General features: G+C 45.9%; 1 protein-coding gene across 1 annotated transcript in view; it reads left to right on the forward strand.

Moving 5' to 3' along the window:
- The window catches only part of DCC (DCC netrin 1 receptor), a gene marked incomplete at both ends in the record, with an annotated part of 609,880 nt that overhangs the window by 512,000 nt on the left and 79,290 nt on the right, over window positions 1-18,590 (forward strand). Inside the window, 3 exons of the mRNA XM_082497412.1 lie at window positions 2,587-2,728; window positions 5,481-5,591; window positions 12,148-12,342. Of these exons, the coding sequence (XP_082353538.1) occupies window positions 2,587-2,728; window positions 5,481-5,591; window positions 12,148-12,342 (448 nt within the window). The remainder of the gene's footprint in view (window positions 1-2,586; window positions 2,729-5,480; window positions 5,592-12,147; window positions 12,343-18,590) is intronic.

Consider the following 18,590-nt stretch of genomic DNA (forward strand, 5'->3'; position numbering starts at 1 on the left):
TTTCAATCCACAAATCATTCCTGTAACCACCCGCCTACATGAGCTGTGCAACAGGTCCCTGAAAGCATTCCTGTCCCTCCACTTCTTTACTGTTTCTTCTCCGTATTTTTTTTTTTTTTTTCCTGGATGGGGGCAGCTGGGATTTCCCAAGAGCTTTTCTTGTTGCTCTTGGAAGGGGCGGGGGAAAGACGGAGCTGTTCTTGGGGCAAGGTGTCGTCTTCTCCTCGTAGCTGGGCTGGAATGTACACAGACACTGAGGTCCCCGTGATGAGAGCGTGGTTCGGTGTTGGGCAGAGATCGGAAGAGTTGGGAGCGCACCAGTATCAAACAATGAGTTACCTGTAGACATCCTCAGAGCTGTCAACAGAAATATGTTTTAAAACCCCTCTCTGGGTGTTGGCATTCTCCCGTAAGCGTTTAATATGTAGGCAATTTCAATATGCAAAGTGACCAAATCTGGTTTTCAAACAATCGCTCGCTGGTTTGAAAAATGGGGTTTGTGCTGCCCTAATGCAAAAAACCCTCGGCGTTATTTCACTCAGCGGTGAAAACCTGAAGTATTGATTTTGAAATGTATAATTGATTGTAACAATAAATCACTGGGCAGTATGTGTGCGAAATTGATTTTTTTTTTTTTCTATTGCAATAATTAATTTGATATGTGCTATAACATATTTATGCAGGGACTAAGCAACTCAGTAATGGCAATAAATTGTATTGGGTCAAAAACTATCCACTGTGATGGGGGCGACCATTCTCTTTGTCTAAAAATTTGTAATGCAGAGCTGTAAGAGGCAGCGTAGACAGAATTGTGCGGTCTTGTTCCGTGAGAAACCCTTAATACCCTGAATACCTTATATCATGCCGAGTAAAAACACTCGGAGGATTGGAGACTTGCACGGAGCAGCTGGTGCCCAGATTGTTTTAGCAGAGAAATGTTGATGTACAATATCAACTCTCTTATCAGTCCAACCCGGTAAATCTGGTGGTTTTTCCTGGACAAATTGAGAGAAACTATAATAAAGAATAGAATGAATAGACGTATGGACGAACATGATATGACGAGGAGGGATCAATACAGCTTTTGTGGAGGAAATTCCTGCTTCTCGGGCCTATTAAAGTCCTTTGAAGGAGTCATTGAGCACGTGCGCAAGGAGATCCAGTTGATATTGCCGGCTTGGGTTTTCTAAAGCCTTTTGATAAGATCCTTCACAAAAGGCTCCTGAAGAAACGATGTTGTTGCGGTAGGAACAAAGATGCCTTTGTGATAAGCAACGGATGTGACAGAGAGCAAAGGATGGAGAGAGGTGTTGGCTCGTCTCGGCTGAGGAGCGCCGGTGGTGGGGTCACCCAGCGATGTGTGCCGGGCTCCACGCTGGCTAGCGCGCAGGAGCCAAGGGTTAGCCATTTAGTGTAGCCCCAGTGAAAGCCGATCGCTAAAAAGCCTGAGAGAGAAGAGACGACATGAAATTCCGCGTGGTTAAATGGAAGGAGACGCAGAGAAAACACGCGGACCTGCTGCTGTGCCCTGACCGAGCTGCTGCTGTCAGGAAGGAGGTCTTGCTGTTTAACATCTGGAAGCACAGTGGTCTGCGGCGGTAAAAACACCGCTGAGGGTTGAGGTTTATTGGAGAATGAACAGGGGTGAAAAGAAAACGATCGCTGGATCGCTGCACAAACCTGCCGTGGGCCCTCCGCCAAACACGGGAAGGAAGAGAAGGTAGAGGAGAAGGTGGTGGGAATGGCCAAGTGGGTGGGCTGGCTTCTCCATCCCGGTGACAAGGTGCCTTCAGAGCTTTCTCCGAGGAGAGCGGTGGCAGAGACGAGTGTCTGGCAATGTAGGGATGTCTCAGGAGCCATCAAGAAGGGATGGTCTCAGTTTGGGTACGAGGCTGAGAGAAGATCCCTCATGCTATCTAGCGAGCAACGCTTAGAAGAAATTAAGTGATTGGTGGTGGTTAATTGCGTTGCTGCTGACGGCGGCAAATAGCTCAGCGAAAACGCTCTTACGTGTTGGGTTCGGCAAGAAGTTTGTTCCCAAGAGGTTTGAATTTCTTTACGTTGGTATAACGAGGCTGTGGCGACGTCTCCGTTGAAGGTCTGTGGAATTAAAACGGCACAGAAGTGTTAGGACCGCTCGGGTTGATATTTGTATCCTGCGGTCAAAAAGAGGCGACTTCGGCACTTTGGGCTGAAAAGCGAAAGGAGTTGCAATGTCAACTCAGTCCCAGAGCTGACGTTTATAGTACCCCAGGTATTCTAGCAGCCTGATGAAATGAAAAATACCCCAAAAGGGAGAAAATTTACTATAGAAATCTATATAGAAGTCTATATAGCCAGCCACTGCTAGAGAATGTATCGTTTTCTTTACCCCACTTTGAGTCTTTTTAGATTCGATTTGGTCTTCTCCTCAAAATAATAACTTGGTTGAATATATGTTGTTATTAGAAAAACATAGCCTTTTTCTTTTTCCTTTCTTTTACCAAAAAAAAAAAAATCATGTTACATGCTTTATTTCTGTCATTTCTTTGCGGGAAAAAAAAAAATAAATAATGAATCAACAATAAAATATCTCTTCTTTTACAGAGCATCAAAGTTAGCTGGTTGCCTCCACCACCAGGTACTCAAAATGGATTTATTACGGGCTATAAAATCCGACATAGAAAGACTACCCGCAGGGGTGAGATTGAAACACTGGAGCCAAACAACCTCTGGTACTTGTTCACAGGTCAGTGTTCACATGGTACAGCCTTGCAAGGTTTTGATGAATTAAATGCTTTGGGAATAAAATATACTTTGACTTCAAGGGAACATTGATTTCGGTGCTGGCAGGTAGCATTTATTGTGTTCTACAAAGACGGTCTTTATGGTGGTATTTTTAAACCAGTTTTTCCCTTAATGCCTTTATCATATGTCTGTCTCCTGGATTTTATCACTGATGACTCTGAACCCAAATTTCTCGTGTCCGATATCTTCAGCCTCAGGTGGTTTTTTAGAACGCTCCGTCAGCGTCTCCTATGTTCTCGGGGGGGGGGGGGCAAAAATATCGATTTCCCTAGTTTCTTTTCCAAGGCTTTCCACGGAAAATATCTCCTCCCAGAACGAGAAGTTCAACACTAGATCATGGCAAAATTGTAATTGCGATGAATTAAAGTCGCCAGATGAGTATCATAAGGGTCACAGTGATTTCTGGTAGGTGACAATGAATGCCACCTGTGTTCTTGCAAGACATAACTGAGACTGTGGCAAAGCATCATGGGAGAAAATTAAACTGTGGCAAAGCATCATGGGAGAAAATTAAACTTTGTCAAAGTCAATGGCACCTTTGCGTCTGAATTCGGTATAGCTATGATTTCACCTCAAATGACCTGCACTCTGTTCACTTCCACGTGTGAATTGTAACCCGTGAGAACTGGAAGTAATTCTGAATTGTATAGTTCAGAAGAAACAATATCGTTCACTGGTTTGGAAGGAAAAGTGGTATTTTGTTGCAAAAATAATTAAAATTAAGTAAAAGCAAAAGTAGCACGTTTTTTACGAGGAAGACCTTAAATATTGAAATCTCAACTTGGTCATCATCAACTGGGCTCTTGACCAAGGTCCCCATGGGACCTTGGGACCTTAAATACCCAAATCTCAACTTGGTCATCATCAACTAGGCTCTTGACCAAGGTCCCCGTGGGACCTCTTGTGCCGGCTACGTAACTAAGAGCTGCAACCAAACGGGGCGATGGCACCTTAAGCACATTAGACAGGTTGGAAAGGATCTATTTTCTGGCAGATAAAGTGAAATAATGATGAAAGCTGCTCCGATGTTTGGGTTGCTGCTGCTCTGATGGCTCAGAGAAGAAAACACGGCGATGCGGTTGAAGTCCCAGCGTGAAGGCACGGACGTCCGTAGCTCCGCTGCGGGTCCCAGCCCTGCGAGAGCAGCGCAGATTCATCTCTATCGCAGTAGATCCCCATGTCCTGAGCAAACTCCTTCTTTGACATGAATTATTCCGGGCTTGGAGAGCTGCGGGAGACCTGGTGGGACTGCGGGCTGCCGACAGCCCCAGCCCTCCTGCCCGCCGCTGCCTCCCCGCAGCCCAAAGCGAAGGGCTTTGTTTTACGGACCTTCGGGAATATGTGTTTTAGAAAGCAATTAAGAAAAATATCCCGACCCCGTTATTACTTTCTGTACTTATACGTTGTGATCGCTGGAGACCGAGCTACGTGGTGTGGCTCTTCTAAATGGACATGAGGGGAGACCTCATCACTCCCTACAACTATTTGAAAGGACACTGTAGAGAGGTTGGTGCTGGTCTCTTCTCACAGGTAATTAATGACAGAACAAGAGGGAATGGCTCAAGCTCCACCAGGGTAGATTTAGATTGAACATCAGGAAAGAATTTTTCACGGAAAGAGTGGTCGGGCATCGGAATAGACTGCCCAGGGAGGTGGTTGAGTCACCATCCCTGGAGGTGTTTAAGAGACGTTTGGATGTGGTGTTGGGGGATACGGTGTAGGGGAGAACTTTGTAGAGTAGGGTAGATGGTTGGACTCGATGATCCCAAGGGTCTCTTCCAACCTAGACGATTCTTTGATTCTATGACATTTTAAATATTTTAAATATTTGTGGTCAGTATAGACTGAGCAGAAAGATAAACCTATATCCCCACCTCAGGGACCTGGCAAGTGTTTCCGGCCCATTCAGGAACGCTGCAGTAATTGTTTTCTGATGGCTTTAGCCACAGAGGAAAACATCTCCTTTCGGAATTCCTGCTTATTTCATAATACTGGCAAGACGTGATGGTTTTTCCCCAAACCGTGGGCTCCGAAGTTAATCGGGAGCGCGGCAAAGCAGAACCCTTTTCGGTTGCTAACGTTGTTTCCGCATAAGGAGCGCGTACCTGCAGTTCCCTGCACGTTAAAAGCAGTGAGCCGGTTTTAAGTGTTCAATTAATGGCTTAGTTATAGAAAACAAAACTTCGTTTTTCTACTCTTTGGTCTTCCGTTGATTTGCTATGTACGACTGCAACCCATGGGAATTGTGACCCAAACTAGCCCTGGGCTATTGCAGCCCTCGTTCAAGTTTTGAAACACTTCTTTTGGTTAAAAGAAGTCCCTTTTCCCGCGTGAAGACGGTCCTCCCCGCGGAGCCGTTCCGCCGCCGCCCTGCCCATGCGCCGCGCGGCGGGGGCTGCCCACCCGGCGTCCCCGCGTACGTCTGCCCTATAGCGCGGGGCTGCCAAGCGGGCAGTGAGCCGCTGCCGTGCGCTGGGGGAAGGCCTCTCTGTAGATTTGCATATATATTCTCTATATATTCGCATTTTGTATTTCCCTACGCGTGGCAAATCCAGTGGATTGCTATTCGAGATCTCGTTTTACGCAAAGTCTGTGGGGAAACTCCGGCATTGTCGCTCTCTTGTTTGGTGTTTTCTCCTCTTCTTCTTTCTGTATGATTTTTGTTTACTTATTTATTCATTTTCATTAAACAGGACTTGAGAAAGGAAGCCAGTACAGTTTCCAGGTGGCTGCCATGACCGTGAATGGGACGGGGCCTCCCTCGGACTGGTACACAGCGGAAACACCCGAAAACGATCTGGACGGTAAATGCATCTCTTTTAAAAGCTTTTCTCTCCAAAAGCCTTCGAGCTGAGGGGTGTCACTGCGGTTGTCACCCAGGGTGAGATGCCCGGGGTCTAAACAACCCACCAACAGAGGGTTTTTTCATGCTCTTGGGTCCAATGTGCCTTGGGTTGTGTTTCTCTGTCATCACCAGGACCGAGGAGTCGGAAACCTTTGTTAAAATAATTCCCAGCCAGAATTTAGCATCGTGGCCATGTGCAATAATGTGCTGAAGCGAATATGTGACTTCATAAACGATAAGCAATCAAAGAAACAAGGGAAGCGATGCCCACGGTCCTATACGATTCGCTAAGCAAATATTCAGAAAGGTCAAATCCTGTTTCCCAGCCTTCGTTTGCAGTCGTTAGAAACGCAGGTTGGCAACGAAGGGGGATAATTAGAGAAAGATGATGGGCTGCAGATACCTGAGAACTGTGGGTTGTATGAATCAGGGCAGAAGCTGACACAAAAGGGAAGGAAAACACTGAAAGGAAAGGGTTAGAGAAAATAACTGGAATATTTGAAGTAGCAAAGGAATAAAAGGAGAATAATGAAAAAGTCTACCTAAAAAAAAAATTAAACGGAGTGCAAATCAAACGGAACAAAGAATCTGACAGATGGAAGTCACGGCAAAACTACAGACAATCCATAAGAAGCAAATACGTAGTGGAAAGGAGATGAATAGAAAATAAAAGGAAACTGATGAAAATTGCTATGATTTTTAAAACAAAATAAACCACCTAAAAAGGATCAAAGGCGAGCTGGATGAAAGAATAAATAAATAACCAGTTGAAATGCACCATAGTACTTGATGTTGCCTTTCTTGTGACTGGCCGGATTTCCTTACGATCTCAATATCAACCCTGGCAAATTGAAGAATTTCTGCCTTTTCCCGATGGCCAAATGCAATTTTCCAGCAGGCGGGACGTGCCTGCAAGTGCGTGGCACGCAGGAAAGGGAGAACTGGTACCTGTGGTTTCTCAGCAAGGTTTGTGAAGAAGAGATGATGCTTCTTGACGTGTTGTAACTATACCGACGGATCGCAACGTGGGGCGGTGCACCATGATATCTTTCGAATTACGCTTGGGCTAGACAGCGATTAGAGAAGGGATGCTGGTACGGTGTAAAAGCTGCCTTTTCGCTGGAGAGGGTCAAAGATAAATTCTGAACGCAAAGTAACGCGTTGGAGGACATTTGTTTGGATTTGCAGTTAGTACACGCTACCTTCCTTTGAAGGTTTTGTGCCCAAATACAGGTGTGCATGGAAAGGTGTTCATCGAGGAATCATAGGATGGTTTAGGTTGGAAGGGACCTGGAAGATCATCCAGTTCCCACCCCCTGCCCTGGGCAGGGACACCTCCCCCCAACCCAGGTTGCTCCAAGCCCCGTCCAACCTGGCCTTGACCACCTCCAGGGATGGGGCAGCCACAGCTTCTCGGGGCAACCTGCGCCAGGGGCTCACCACCCGCACAGTGAGGAATTTCTTCCTAATAGCTCATCTAAACCTCTCCTCTTCCAGTTTGAAGCCATTCCCCCTCGTCCTATCACTCCATGCCTTTGGAAAAAGTCCCTCTCCAGCTCTCCTGGAGCCCCTTTAGGGACTGGAAGGCCACAATAAGTCTCCCCGGAGCCTTCTCTTCTCCAGGCTGACCCCCCCCCACCTCTCCCAGCCTGTCCTCCCAGCAGAGGGGCTCCAGCCCTCCCAGCATCTCCGGGGCCTCCTCTGGCCCCACTCCAACAGCTCCATGTCTTTCCTGTGTTGAGGACTCCCGAGCTGGAGGCAGCACTCCAGGTGGGGTCTCACGAGAGCAGAGCAGAGGGGCAGAATCCCCCCCTCGCCCTGGTGGCCACACTTCTTCTGATGCAGCCCAGGGTACTGGTGGCCCTCTGGGCTGCGATCGCACACTGCTGCTCACGTTGAGCTCCTCATCAATCAGCGCCCCCAGGTCCTCCTCCTCAGGGCTGCTCTCCAGCCATTCCCCGCCCTGCCTGTAATCGATGAGTAATCCCAGGAGATGCGCGATGGAAGCGGGTGCATGCGAATAAATCCCAAGCAAAGCCATCTCGTCCATGTATTGCGTTTCCATGCATTTGCATTTGGAGCAGGGATGAATTATCCTCGTGAAGCTGCAGCAGCAGCCCGATGCTGGGAACGCACCGCGGTGTGTACTAGATGCGAACGCTCTGATAAACCCCAGGGATAAAAATTGGCTTATTCCAGTAGTTAGAGAGTCCTGGAAGTGTCGGCTCGTCAGGGGAGGGCTGGAGCACAGGCGGGTCACTGCGGTCCCCTCTCTGCTGCTGTGGCTAAAGCCCATTCTCCTGCTTTCACTGGAAGCCCGGTTGGCATCAGCAACACGAAGACGTACAGTATCCTGGAGAACGGCGTCAACTCCCGCTGGATATTCATTTTAATTAGTGTGTTTTGTTAAAGTGATTAGAAATCCACACATAGCTGCTTCTTCAAGGTTCCCTAGAAAGCTCACGTGCCTTTCCTAACAGCTGGGAAGGTTATAAATATTTATTTTAAGCCTCAAACTTTGCTGCTTTAAAAAGCAAAACAAAACAAAAGCCAAAAAAAAAAAAAAATATAAATAAATAGAAATTGAAAGCAGTGCTTTCCCCGAAGGGTTTGTTTTAAATAGCTTGAGCATGGATGCAAGCGAATCTCTGATCAACTTTGCGAAGGTATCCTCCAGGAAAATGGGTTTGGGTTGCTTGGTTTCTGATTACTGCACTGAACAGATGGAAGCTGTTCTACATATTAGACAGCGATATAGTTTAGCTTCAGCTGTAAATTAGTGCTCGAAGAGCATGACAAGCTAGACTGCTATCGTGCTGTAATTTATGCCGAAAAGTGATTGGGGAAATAGGTGAACAACATGGGATGAGTAAAAATTACCCCGACTTTGTAAAATATACACTTGGAACGGTGAAGAATATTGCTGAAGTCACCCAAAGGTAAAGCATTTTTCGCGCTTGACAGTGGAATTGGGGACCTCTGAGAAGCACCAAGTGCGGTCTTCCCTGGATGGAAGACGTGGGTGCTCAAGCCATCACGCGGAAACGCAGCGAAGGACTGGGAGGCACGTGCGAGCAGACGTGGCATCCCAGGAGGAGATGTGACACCAGGCTTCAGAGATGATGTGACGCACAGAGCTTCAGCTTCCATTTCCTGGGAACCTCATTGTCCCCAAGGGAAGAGAGGAAGAAACAGAGCACCAAGAAATCTGGTTTCGGGAGCAGGTCTCATGAGGAATTCTCCTCCTGCGTGCTCGCGTGAGGAGTGGCGACATCCGCGGCTCGCGTGTCCAAGCACAGCATTTGCCTGAGAGTACCCAGAGATTTCCCTACACGAGAGCAAGCGGTAAACTCGTGGGGCAGTCAAGAGGGGGGACCATAAATGTGGCTGATTTGGGACTTAGGATGAAGAAGTCATTCGGCACTTCGTGTAGGAGAATGAGATCTGAAGAGTTCTTTTCAGAAGTCGTTCTGGCATCATGTCCCAGCCCAGGAGAAACAAATACACCCAAAGATGTATTAAATACACCCAAGGATGGCGATTCAACCCCTCCCCCAGGCAGCCTGTGCCAGTCTTCGAGAACCCTTTCGGCGTAGAAGTTTTTCCTAATGTCTAACCTAAACCTCCCCTGGCGCAACTGGAGGCCGTTTCCTCTTGTCCTATGGGTTGTAACTTGGGAGAAGGGACCAACACCCCCCTTGCTCCGACCTCCTTTTAGGGAGCTGTAGAGAGTGAGAAGGTCTCCCCTCGGCCTCCTTTTCTCCAGGCTGAACACCCCCAGAGCCCTCAGCCGCTCCTCATCAGACTTATTCTCAAGGTCCTTCACCGGCTTCGTTGCCCTTCTCTGGACCCTCTCCAGCACCTCAGTGTCCTTCTTATACTGCAGCACCCAAAATTGAACACAGTATCTGAGGTGGGGCCTCACCAGTGTCCCAGTACAGTGGGACAATCGCTTCCCTAGTCCTGCTGGCCACACTATTCCTGATACAGGCCAGGTGCTGTTGGCCACCTTGGCCACCTGGGCATCCTGCTGGCTCATGTTCAGCCGGCTGTTGACCACTTCCCCCACGTCCTTCCCCACCAGGCAGCTTTCCCGTCACTCCGCCCCAATCCTGTAGCGCTGCGTGGGGTCGTTGTGGCCCAAGTGCAGGACCCGACACTTGGCCTTGTTGAAGCTCATACCATTGGCCTCAGCCCATCCATCCAACCTATCCAGGTCCCTCTGAAGAGCTCTCCTACCTTCAAGCAGGTCAACGCTCCCACGTGTTGTTTCAGTAAGGAACTCCTGGATGGCTGAGTGTTGGGAGGCTGAAAATCAGCAGAGCTGGATGGGCCAGGTCCCTGAAGAACCGATAGCTTTAGATGTTTGGCTGTATGATATGGATGGCTGAAATCCTTACTGGGGAAAAGGTGCTTCGTTGTAAAGAGAACCAAAAAGTATTTTGTTTGGGGAGGGGGGAAGAATTAGTTGATTCTGACCTTTAACGTTGTACTTTGGGGTGCGAACGGCACGACCCAAATTCTCAAATTCAGAGCTGTTTCAGAATACGAAAAATGGTTTGGTTTTGTTTTGTTTTGTTTTGTTTTTTTTTTCCCAGAGAATGTTTGAAAGTAAAGCTAATGAAAATGTAATTAAAATTGCTTTACACAGAAAGCTGAAGCGAAAAACTGCATCTTCAAAAAAATACCTCTGTTTATGAAACATCAGTATTCAAAGAACAGTTGAAAAATGTCACCCCCGCTTCATTTTAGAGACTTAATTCACGAGAAGGGTGCAAGAAGCTAAACTGCCTTTTGCTTTTTGAAACGAGAAGTCAACGATTTGGCTCTGAAATGCACGAATCGCGCATTTGACTGGTTTGAAATAAAGAATGTGAAATGTTTGAATAAAGTTGTTTTAGCCTGAACAGCTGCCTAGAGGTATCTGTAACCGCAGCCGAAATCCCTGCGTTGTGTCAGATGTAAAAATTGTCGTTTGAAGGCGACGGGTTCTTTGGATGCTCTGATCTCCTTTGCTGCCTGAGAATCGCTACTTTTTGGAAGTTTGAGGAATTGCGGTGTTGCTACGTTCTCCAGCTTCTCCTTTCAAGGCTTTAAATTGTTGTTTTATCTTTGGGGCTTGTAAGAAACGCTTCTGTCGTTTGCTTTTCGAACAGCGCGGTTGAGGAATAGCTGGAAGTAATTTTGGCTTCTGCGTTAAAACAAAGTTTGGGAGTGGAGTTGGGGGTAAATGGCGACTTGACCTGACTTACAGTGGCACTTCTGGTGCGATCTGTGTCTTCTTTGTGTGAGTAGCGACTTTTCGGTGAATTTTCTACAACCTTTAAACGAGCCTCGTGCTTTGCAATCTTAAGGAGTTGAATGCAAAGGACTTCTAAAGTTGCTCTGTGTTTTTCGGACTGGTAATGTACTGATCGGACTTCCCTGAAGGTGCAACAGGTTTTGGGAGTGTTCTAATGTCTTCATAAGAATTCAGCTGAAAGCACGTAAAATACCAAGGACACACGTATGGCACCGGTTATCCGAAAGTGTTAATTCTTCTTTTTATTACCTTTTCCAAGGTTTACACTGGGAATGCTTCACAACCGCGCAGTGTCTTTTGTTGGAGTTTACATCGTTTTGTATTATTACTGCTTCGTTTCTACCCCGTCCTCGTTGCCTGCCATATAAACCGCCAACTATTGTATCGCAAGCCTTTTTATTGGGGGAAAAACAGTAACTTGTCTCTTTCTGCTCTCAAAAAGACAAGCTGCTGTGCAGCTCCGCTGAAGAGACTTGTGATATGGTAGTCCCTGGGTAAACTCAAACAAAAGGCGTTTACTCATCTAACCTTTACAGTCAAATTAGGCTTGTAGAGGGCAAATAGACTCGCAGCGATTAATACGACCTGAAGTAATGATTTTTTTTTACCTGGGAATACCTGTACATATCTCGTTCTATTGTTTCTTTTTTTTTTTTTAAACGGTGCGTTATTTAAAGCAGCTTCAAAGCAAGCGGTGCACGTCCAAGAGTGAAAATTCACTTCTTTTTGCGGGAAAGAGACAGATTATTGCCAGAATATACTAGCAGATCCCTAAAAAAGTAAACCTTTTTCTTAACTAATCCGTGAGCGCAAAGACAACTCACACAATCGGCTGTCAGGATCCTGCGGCACTTGTAAACGGAGCAGGGAAGAGAAAAGTCGTCCTACTGCAAATTCTCTTGCGGGTCACCTTTCCTTTTCCTGCATCATTTTACAATCTCTCTTGTAGCCTTAGGCTAAAGGTGGAGGGCGCTAGGAGATAGTCTGTTTAAAACAGGATGAGGCGCATCGGTGCTCTTGGACGGGAAGAATGTGGCTCAGAAATGAAATTGCATGTAAGCTCTGCATGTAACGCTGGGGCACCTGGTTGGGGTTTTTTTGTGCAAATCTTTTAATCTAAGCTGGAACCTTATGAATAATAAATAAGTAGAATATGAATTTATACTTCTTTTTTTTTTTTTTTTTTTTTTTTTTTTATTATTTTGAATCCCAGAATCTCAGGTTCCGGACCAGCCGAGCTCTCTTCACGTCAGGCCCCTGACAACGAGCATCGTCATGAGTTGGACGCCGCCGCTGAACCCCAACATCGTCGTCCGTGGGTACATCATCGGCTACGGCGTGGGCAGTCCGTACGCTGAGACTGTGCGGGTGGACAGTAAACAGCGTTATTATTCCATTGAAAATTTGGGTAAGTAAGTGTTTTCATTCATTTCATTTCATGACAGAGGAGGTTCCTCTGAGACTGTGCTATTTTTGCAGGTTTATTTTCAGGCTGTCGCTGGTGCTTCCGTCACGTGTTGCTGTCTGAGGCAGCTTCTGCATTCCATTTTACATTTGGCCTTACCTCCAAAACTCTCGACGCTCTCAAACATGTCAAATTTCTTTGATCGAATGCTCGGTTTATCCAGGAGATCTTATTAAGTCGTGTGCTCCTAATACTGACTCCCACTTGCGGGGAGAGACGGACCTAAAGACGATATTCCGTGGGCTGCCCCCCACCTCCCCCCTTCCCCCAAAAAACGTGTTTGAATTTAACAGCAGTCGCAAACCTCCTATTTTAGGTCTGTCAAAATGGTGCCGAGAGAGAGGTGATTATTCATTATTCATGGCACAGCCTCTGTGGCAGTTCATCTACATTCTCAGCGTGGTACGCTGAGAGCCTTCCAGTGGCGACGGACCGTTGTCTTAGCGCTGGGGAAACAGTTCAAAGTTTAAAGGAAGTCCAAAAGTTTAACGGTTTCCTCGTTATTTCTTCTTTAGCACTTTTATTCCGGCTAAAAAAGGTAAGCTCGCTGCTTAGTAATCTGGGAACGATCAGATATTACAGGCAGATTCGTTAACGTGGGGCGTTAGGGGTGCACAGCTGGACTGGTTATCTCAGTTCTACAGGACCAAAACTCCGTCATATCTTGGGACGCTTTTCTTTGGAACTGCTTTTTTACAGCACTGTGAAACCCCATCGTCCAACCTTTTTGCTTTTTTCCCTGGGGGAACCTGGAGAGCGGGATAAACTGGTTTTACTGTTGCTTCGTCAGACAGCGTCTCTATGTCCAGATGTGTAGTTCACGGTGGAGGTATTTGCAACGAGCCATGCAGAAACGCTCCCAAATATTCTCTGGGTTCTACAGAAAAATGCCGATTTGGTAATGTTTTGTGCAAGTGTGAAGTTATTGTGCAAAATGGAGAGATGGCTGCCTGGATTACGGAAGAAATTTTGGGGAATATGAAGATAAAAGCTATTACTAATAGTGCGTGTCTTATAACTAACGGTCAGGATTAAATGCAAAGTATTTTTTTTTAATTCCAAAAGGGATTTCAATTCTCCCAAGTTTATTTTAAGCCGTTTCATACCTTGAATGAGTTTTTAGTTGAGTCTTTCAACACTGTTGACCCAGAAGTACTAGAAAAGAAAATGATATGGACGGAGCTATCAAGGCCAACGCTTTGGGAGAAGCTAATTGCAATTTTATAGAGTTCGGAATGGTCAGCTCTCACTAAAAGTGTTTTGATTAACAGCTGGAGAAACGTCTTGGGGTTTGTGAAGCTTTCGTGTTTGTATTCCTTCACGTAGTAAATGAGCAGTGAATATATTTGCTCATAGGACCTCTGACAGCCACTACCATCAGGTGGAAGACAGGCTAGGAACAACTTGGAGATAGAAAAGCCTTCACGTAGGGTAAATGCACGTGGTATTTGTGGAAAGGTGATGGTATACTTCAGCTATTAGAACGGTTCCTGTGGATTCAAAGGGTTCTTCTATATTCTCAGCTCTGCTGGCAGGCAGAAGTACGTAGGAAGTCCAGAAAGTCAGGGAGGGTGTTTCACTAATATACTTTGATTACAGAAGTAACACTCAGACATCCAGAAAATGTCAAGAAACTCTTTGGGGCGTATCAAATATTTAATTACAAATAATTCGATCTCTGAAATCGGGGTTGGATATTTCTTTTTTTGCTGAACCTCCTCCAATAAACTGAGGTTTCCTGAAAGTTATTAACTATTCAAATGGAAAGTATCTTTTCATTGTACTTTTGGGGGTTTGACTGCAAATATTCAAAACGTGAGTAGAGTAACGTCATTGGCATTGTCCAGGTAAGCCGCGTGTGTCTGGTCTCTCACTGAATAAGGATACAAGCACTTTGGTCACCAATTCTGACATGTGCGCGTTTTAAATTCAACTTCTGTGAACATTCACGTGTACAACTTTGAAAATCAATTTCCAGGAAGAATTGCACTAATTAAATTCCGTCATTTAAATATCCACAGAAAATGAACCCCAGAGGGACGTGACCAAGGGCCCAGAGAAAGCTTTTAAAAAATTAGAACAGTTGCCAACACTTCCTACATTATTCACCCACTTTATTAGAAACCTTTACGAGAAAATTACGCAAAATGATGAGACAGAATTCTTTTCCTAATAAAAATCCTGTTTTCAATAAGGTTATGAATCAAAATGCGCTGCTGGCAGGAATGAGGGGGAAAAAAAAAAATAATTCCTAGATGTTATGTGGACTCATCCCACCTGTTGTGAAATTTCCTATGAAGCCTATGAATGAGCGGAATACGTTATCTTAAATGTACTATGCGGAAGCGACGATGAAGTCTGATACCTAAATAAACGATGAACTTCAGTGAGTTTTTCTCTCCCCTCCGAAGACCTCATCCCTTTTGATCCTTGTGGCTTTCAGCGCTGCCTTCCTCTTGGCTCCCCAGCTCTCCTTTGTCTCGTTAGCCGGAGACTGCGGAGAGGTCGCCCCGCTTCGCCTCCATCCAGCCTGTGATGTGTCGAGCTGAGAAATTGGGGTTTTGCAGCTTCCCGAGGTTCACTGCAGTGCTTCTTTTTATTGTTCCTTTGTAGGCTATTTGGAAGCACGCTGCAAATCTATGTAGCATTCAGATTCTGGAGCGGTAGATGCTTTTGTTAAAGGGCGATCAGATTTGTTTGACATCGGATGCCTTTCAGAAATCCCGCCTGAGTCTCACTTACAGTCACCATTTTTGCACGCAGATGCCCCAAACCAAACAATCCAGGTCCGTTTCAGGCTTTATTTCACTTCCAGAAGCTCAGGCTGTGGTCCTGAGAGAAACGGCGGTGAAGAACTCTGCTGTTAAAACCAGTGCCCTGCCGGGTTGAACAGGGCCGCGAAACACCCTGGCGCCATCCGTGCACGTCTGATCTTTCTCCTGGCAACAATTTTCTCCCCTCTGTGTTCAGATCTGCACAAAAGCATCTCCTGGACATCTTCCCGGAGACCTTACAGTTGAGGGGTTGAGAAGAGGGACGCGCGGGGGTATGGAAAGGTGAAGCTAACAGCCCCCGGCCTGGCCCACCGCCTTTACTCCCTTCCCGGCATCCGCCATCCGGCTGCCCTGGAAATTCCTGCCTTCGTGACAGAATCACAAAACGGTTTGGGTTGGAAGGGATCTTAAAGACCATCCAGTTGCACCCCCCCTGCCATGGGGACACCTCCCCCCAGCCCACGTTGCTCCCAGCCCCGTCCAACCCGGCCTTGAACCCCTCCAGGGATGGGGCAGCCACAGGTTTTCGGGGCACCCTGCGCCGGGGGCTCACCGCCCGCACAGGGAAGAATTTCTTCCTAATATCTCATCTAAATCTCCCCTCTGTCCGTGATGCCCCTTTGGCGGTTCCCCCCATAGGTGTGCCGTAGGGTCGCTGTAGCCATTCCTGCTCATTGGATACGTAAAGGCTGCGGTTCCTCATCCTGATATTGGTGCCGGTTTTGTTCCTCCTTCCCTAACTTGTTTGTGCAGCCGTGGGTCGTTGTTGGCCACCTGCACGGACATCCTACGAATACGGTTGGGTATGACTGTTATACACGTCTGGAAATACAGTAATTTGTTGTAATTTTTTATTTGTGTGCTCAATTTTATAATTCTAAAGTCTCATCCGAAATGATATCCTGGTATCATAAAACAAAATCGAGGCAGAGTCGGAAACAAGACATAGTCCATGTTTTAAGCTCAGGACTGTTCATCTTCTCTGCGGCCAGGCTGTAGAGAAGACGGTAGCTTTACTTGTGATCGTGATATGTCGGTGTTTGGTGGTGAAACCTTTGTGATAGGACAGAACTAGTGAGAAACTCTCTGACCTACACTCTAGACTATTTATTTATTTTACCCAACTTCAGAGGTTTAACTGACTCACCTGAGTTTGAGCTGTATCACCCCGTGGTCCTTCTCTAGTCCACCAAGCAGGAAAAGACAACAGCGAGGATCGTTCAGCCCATTCAAGAGCTCCATCATCTGGTTGTTTTTTTTTTCTTCCTCTTGGCCCCGGTGGAGGTCCGTAGTTGTATCTTAGCCGTGCTGTGCACTGTTACGCATCCGGATTCACCGTTCTAGTGGTGATTGTGAAATTCCAGACTTCTTTGCACTTTCAGTCTGCTGCTAATGATTGAGCAAAAATGCTTTCTGTGTAGCACTTACTGGTTTTGGATGGAAGTCAGATATTGAAGTCTCTTTAGAAATCCTATTAGACGCTTCACTGCACCTTCATTTTCCTAAAGACTTTGGAAACTCTGCTTGAAAGTACAAGGCTTGGAAGCGATGGACAATCTCCTTAAGTAGATCACCCATAGGGGAGGGGTGGAGACCATATGCACAAGTCGTATGACAGTTTGGATCACATTTCAGGTACTTAATTGATTACTTCCTTCAAGCAAAACTTTTTTAATGACTGAATCAGCCTGTATCCAAGCTTTTTTAGCACTCGCCTGAGTAGTATGCTTCAGCTACTGAGTAAATCACTTCAAAACATGGAGAAAAATACTCAGTCTTTCATAACAGAACTTTATTCTGTGTGATGATCATCTTGAATACAACTATACAGAGGTAACACTTGTACCCTAGAGTGAATGAGAGTGATTTTCTCATGACTGAGTGGTCATATTGCCTTGGAGACACTCTCCACAGGTGCAGAAGAATATAAGAATATCCAGAGCCTTCAGCTTTGTCAGTGAAGAAGTTGTTGTATTTTCTTTCTGCAGTGTATGAAAGAGATTTGATGTCAGTCTCAGAAATTTCGGGAGCAAGCATCCCCTGCTCTCCTTCAACCTTTTCTTTGACAGAGAAATCAGTGCTTGACTGATCCTCCAATGAATAATTCTAACAGGGAGACCCACTTGTAGCGAACCACTTCATTTTCTTTTCTGCTTTTTTTTTTTTTTTTTTAAATATATTTTTTTAATTCCTTGCTTGTGATTATAAAGGGCGAGGCTATTGGCTGATTAATGGTGGTTCTAACGATACTGGAAAATGCCCAGATGCCAATTCTGATCTAGCCACTAATGAAGTGGCTGGGCTCATCTCCGTGGAGCTTTGTATTAAAGCTTACTGGTGAAATAAGTTGAAAAGGAAAGGGAAGCACGCCAAGGAGATTGCCATTAAACAATTAGGCAAACGTAAAGCCTAAAATATCTGAAACACCATGCTAGGTGTAATAATTTGCATAAAACTTTTCGTAGGCTGTATTTTTAATTAACGTATTGGAAAAATCAAACACAGTAACTTTATCATAGTGTATTCCAATATGTTAAAAACGTCATTATGTTACGCTGGGATATTGTGATAACTCATTCTGGGATATTTTAATAACTTCCTGGAATAACGGGAAAAGGCTGAAAGGGGAAGGCTGGAAGGCTGGACGTAAGGAGACCCAGAGGATGACCGTTGCCCCCCCCCGGCGCTGCACTCTGTCGCCGCTGCCTTTGCTCTATATTAGTGACGTCCCACGGGCAAGAATGCTTTCCAAAAAGCATTTGAATAGGAACAACGGAATAATTCTGCAGCTGATGACCGGGTGTTTGCACCACGTGGGAGAAAGGAGAGGTGCGGATTTGAAAACCTGAGATTCGCTTTTAAGGTGAGCAGAAAAGGTAATTCCTCTGGCGTCCATAGTAATGCTTCCATCTGTAAAACGCCCTCAGTCCTTCCCTGGGAAAATGTGCCTAAAAATGACTGGTTTACGGATATTCAGACCATTTAAAAACTGTATGAGGGGAAAGCTGCACCAAATTCCGGAGTCTTACAGAAACGTGGACTTTCTTCTTCAGAGCACATCCCTTCCTCCCCCTTTACGTACGTGAGAACAGAAGAACGAGGCGTAATTTTAGAAAGAGTTTTTAAGTACAGTTGCCTTTATGTGACCTAAGAAAAAGCTCCATTCGTCTCCCGGAGCGCGTAGGAATTCGCGTGCGCCCTCTTGAAAGAGTTTGATTGGGAAGCTGGAGTGCCCGTCTCGAAATATTATTTTCGTGTCTCTTTTTAACTTGAACCTTTGATCCTCCTGGCCCAGCAATGAAAGCAAAGTGCATAATATGCCGCAAAAATCCAGCAAAGACTTTCCAAATGCACTCCCTCTCCCCCCGTGAAGCCTGAAGCTACACGCATCTGAGAATTTTAAGCTCCGAAGAGGAA

This window comes from Vanellus vanellus, assembly GCF_965231255.1.
Source record: "Vanellus vanellus genome assembly, chromosome: Z".
Classification (NCBI taxonomy): Eukaryota; Metazoa; Chordata; class Aves; order Charadriiformes; family Charadriidae; genus Vanellus; species Vanellus vanellus.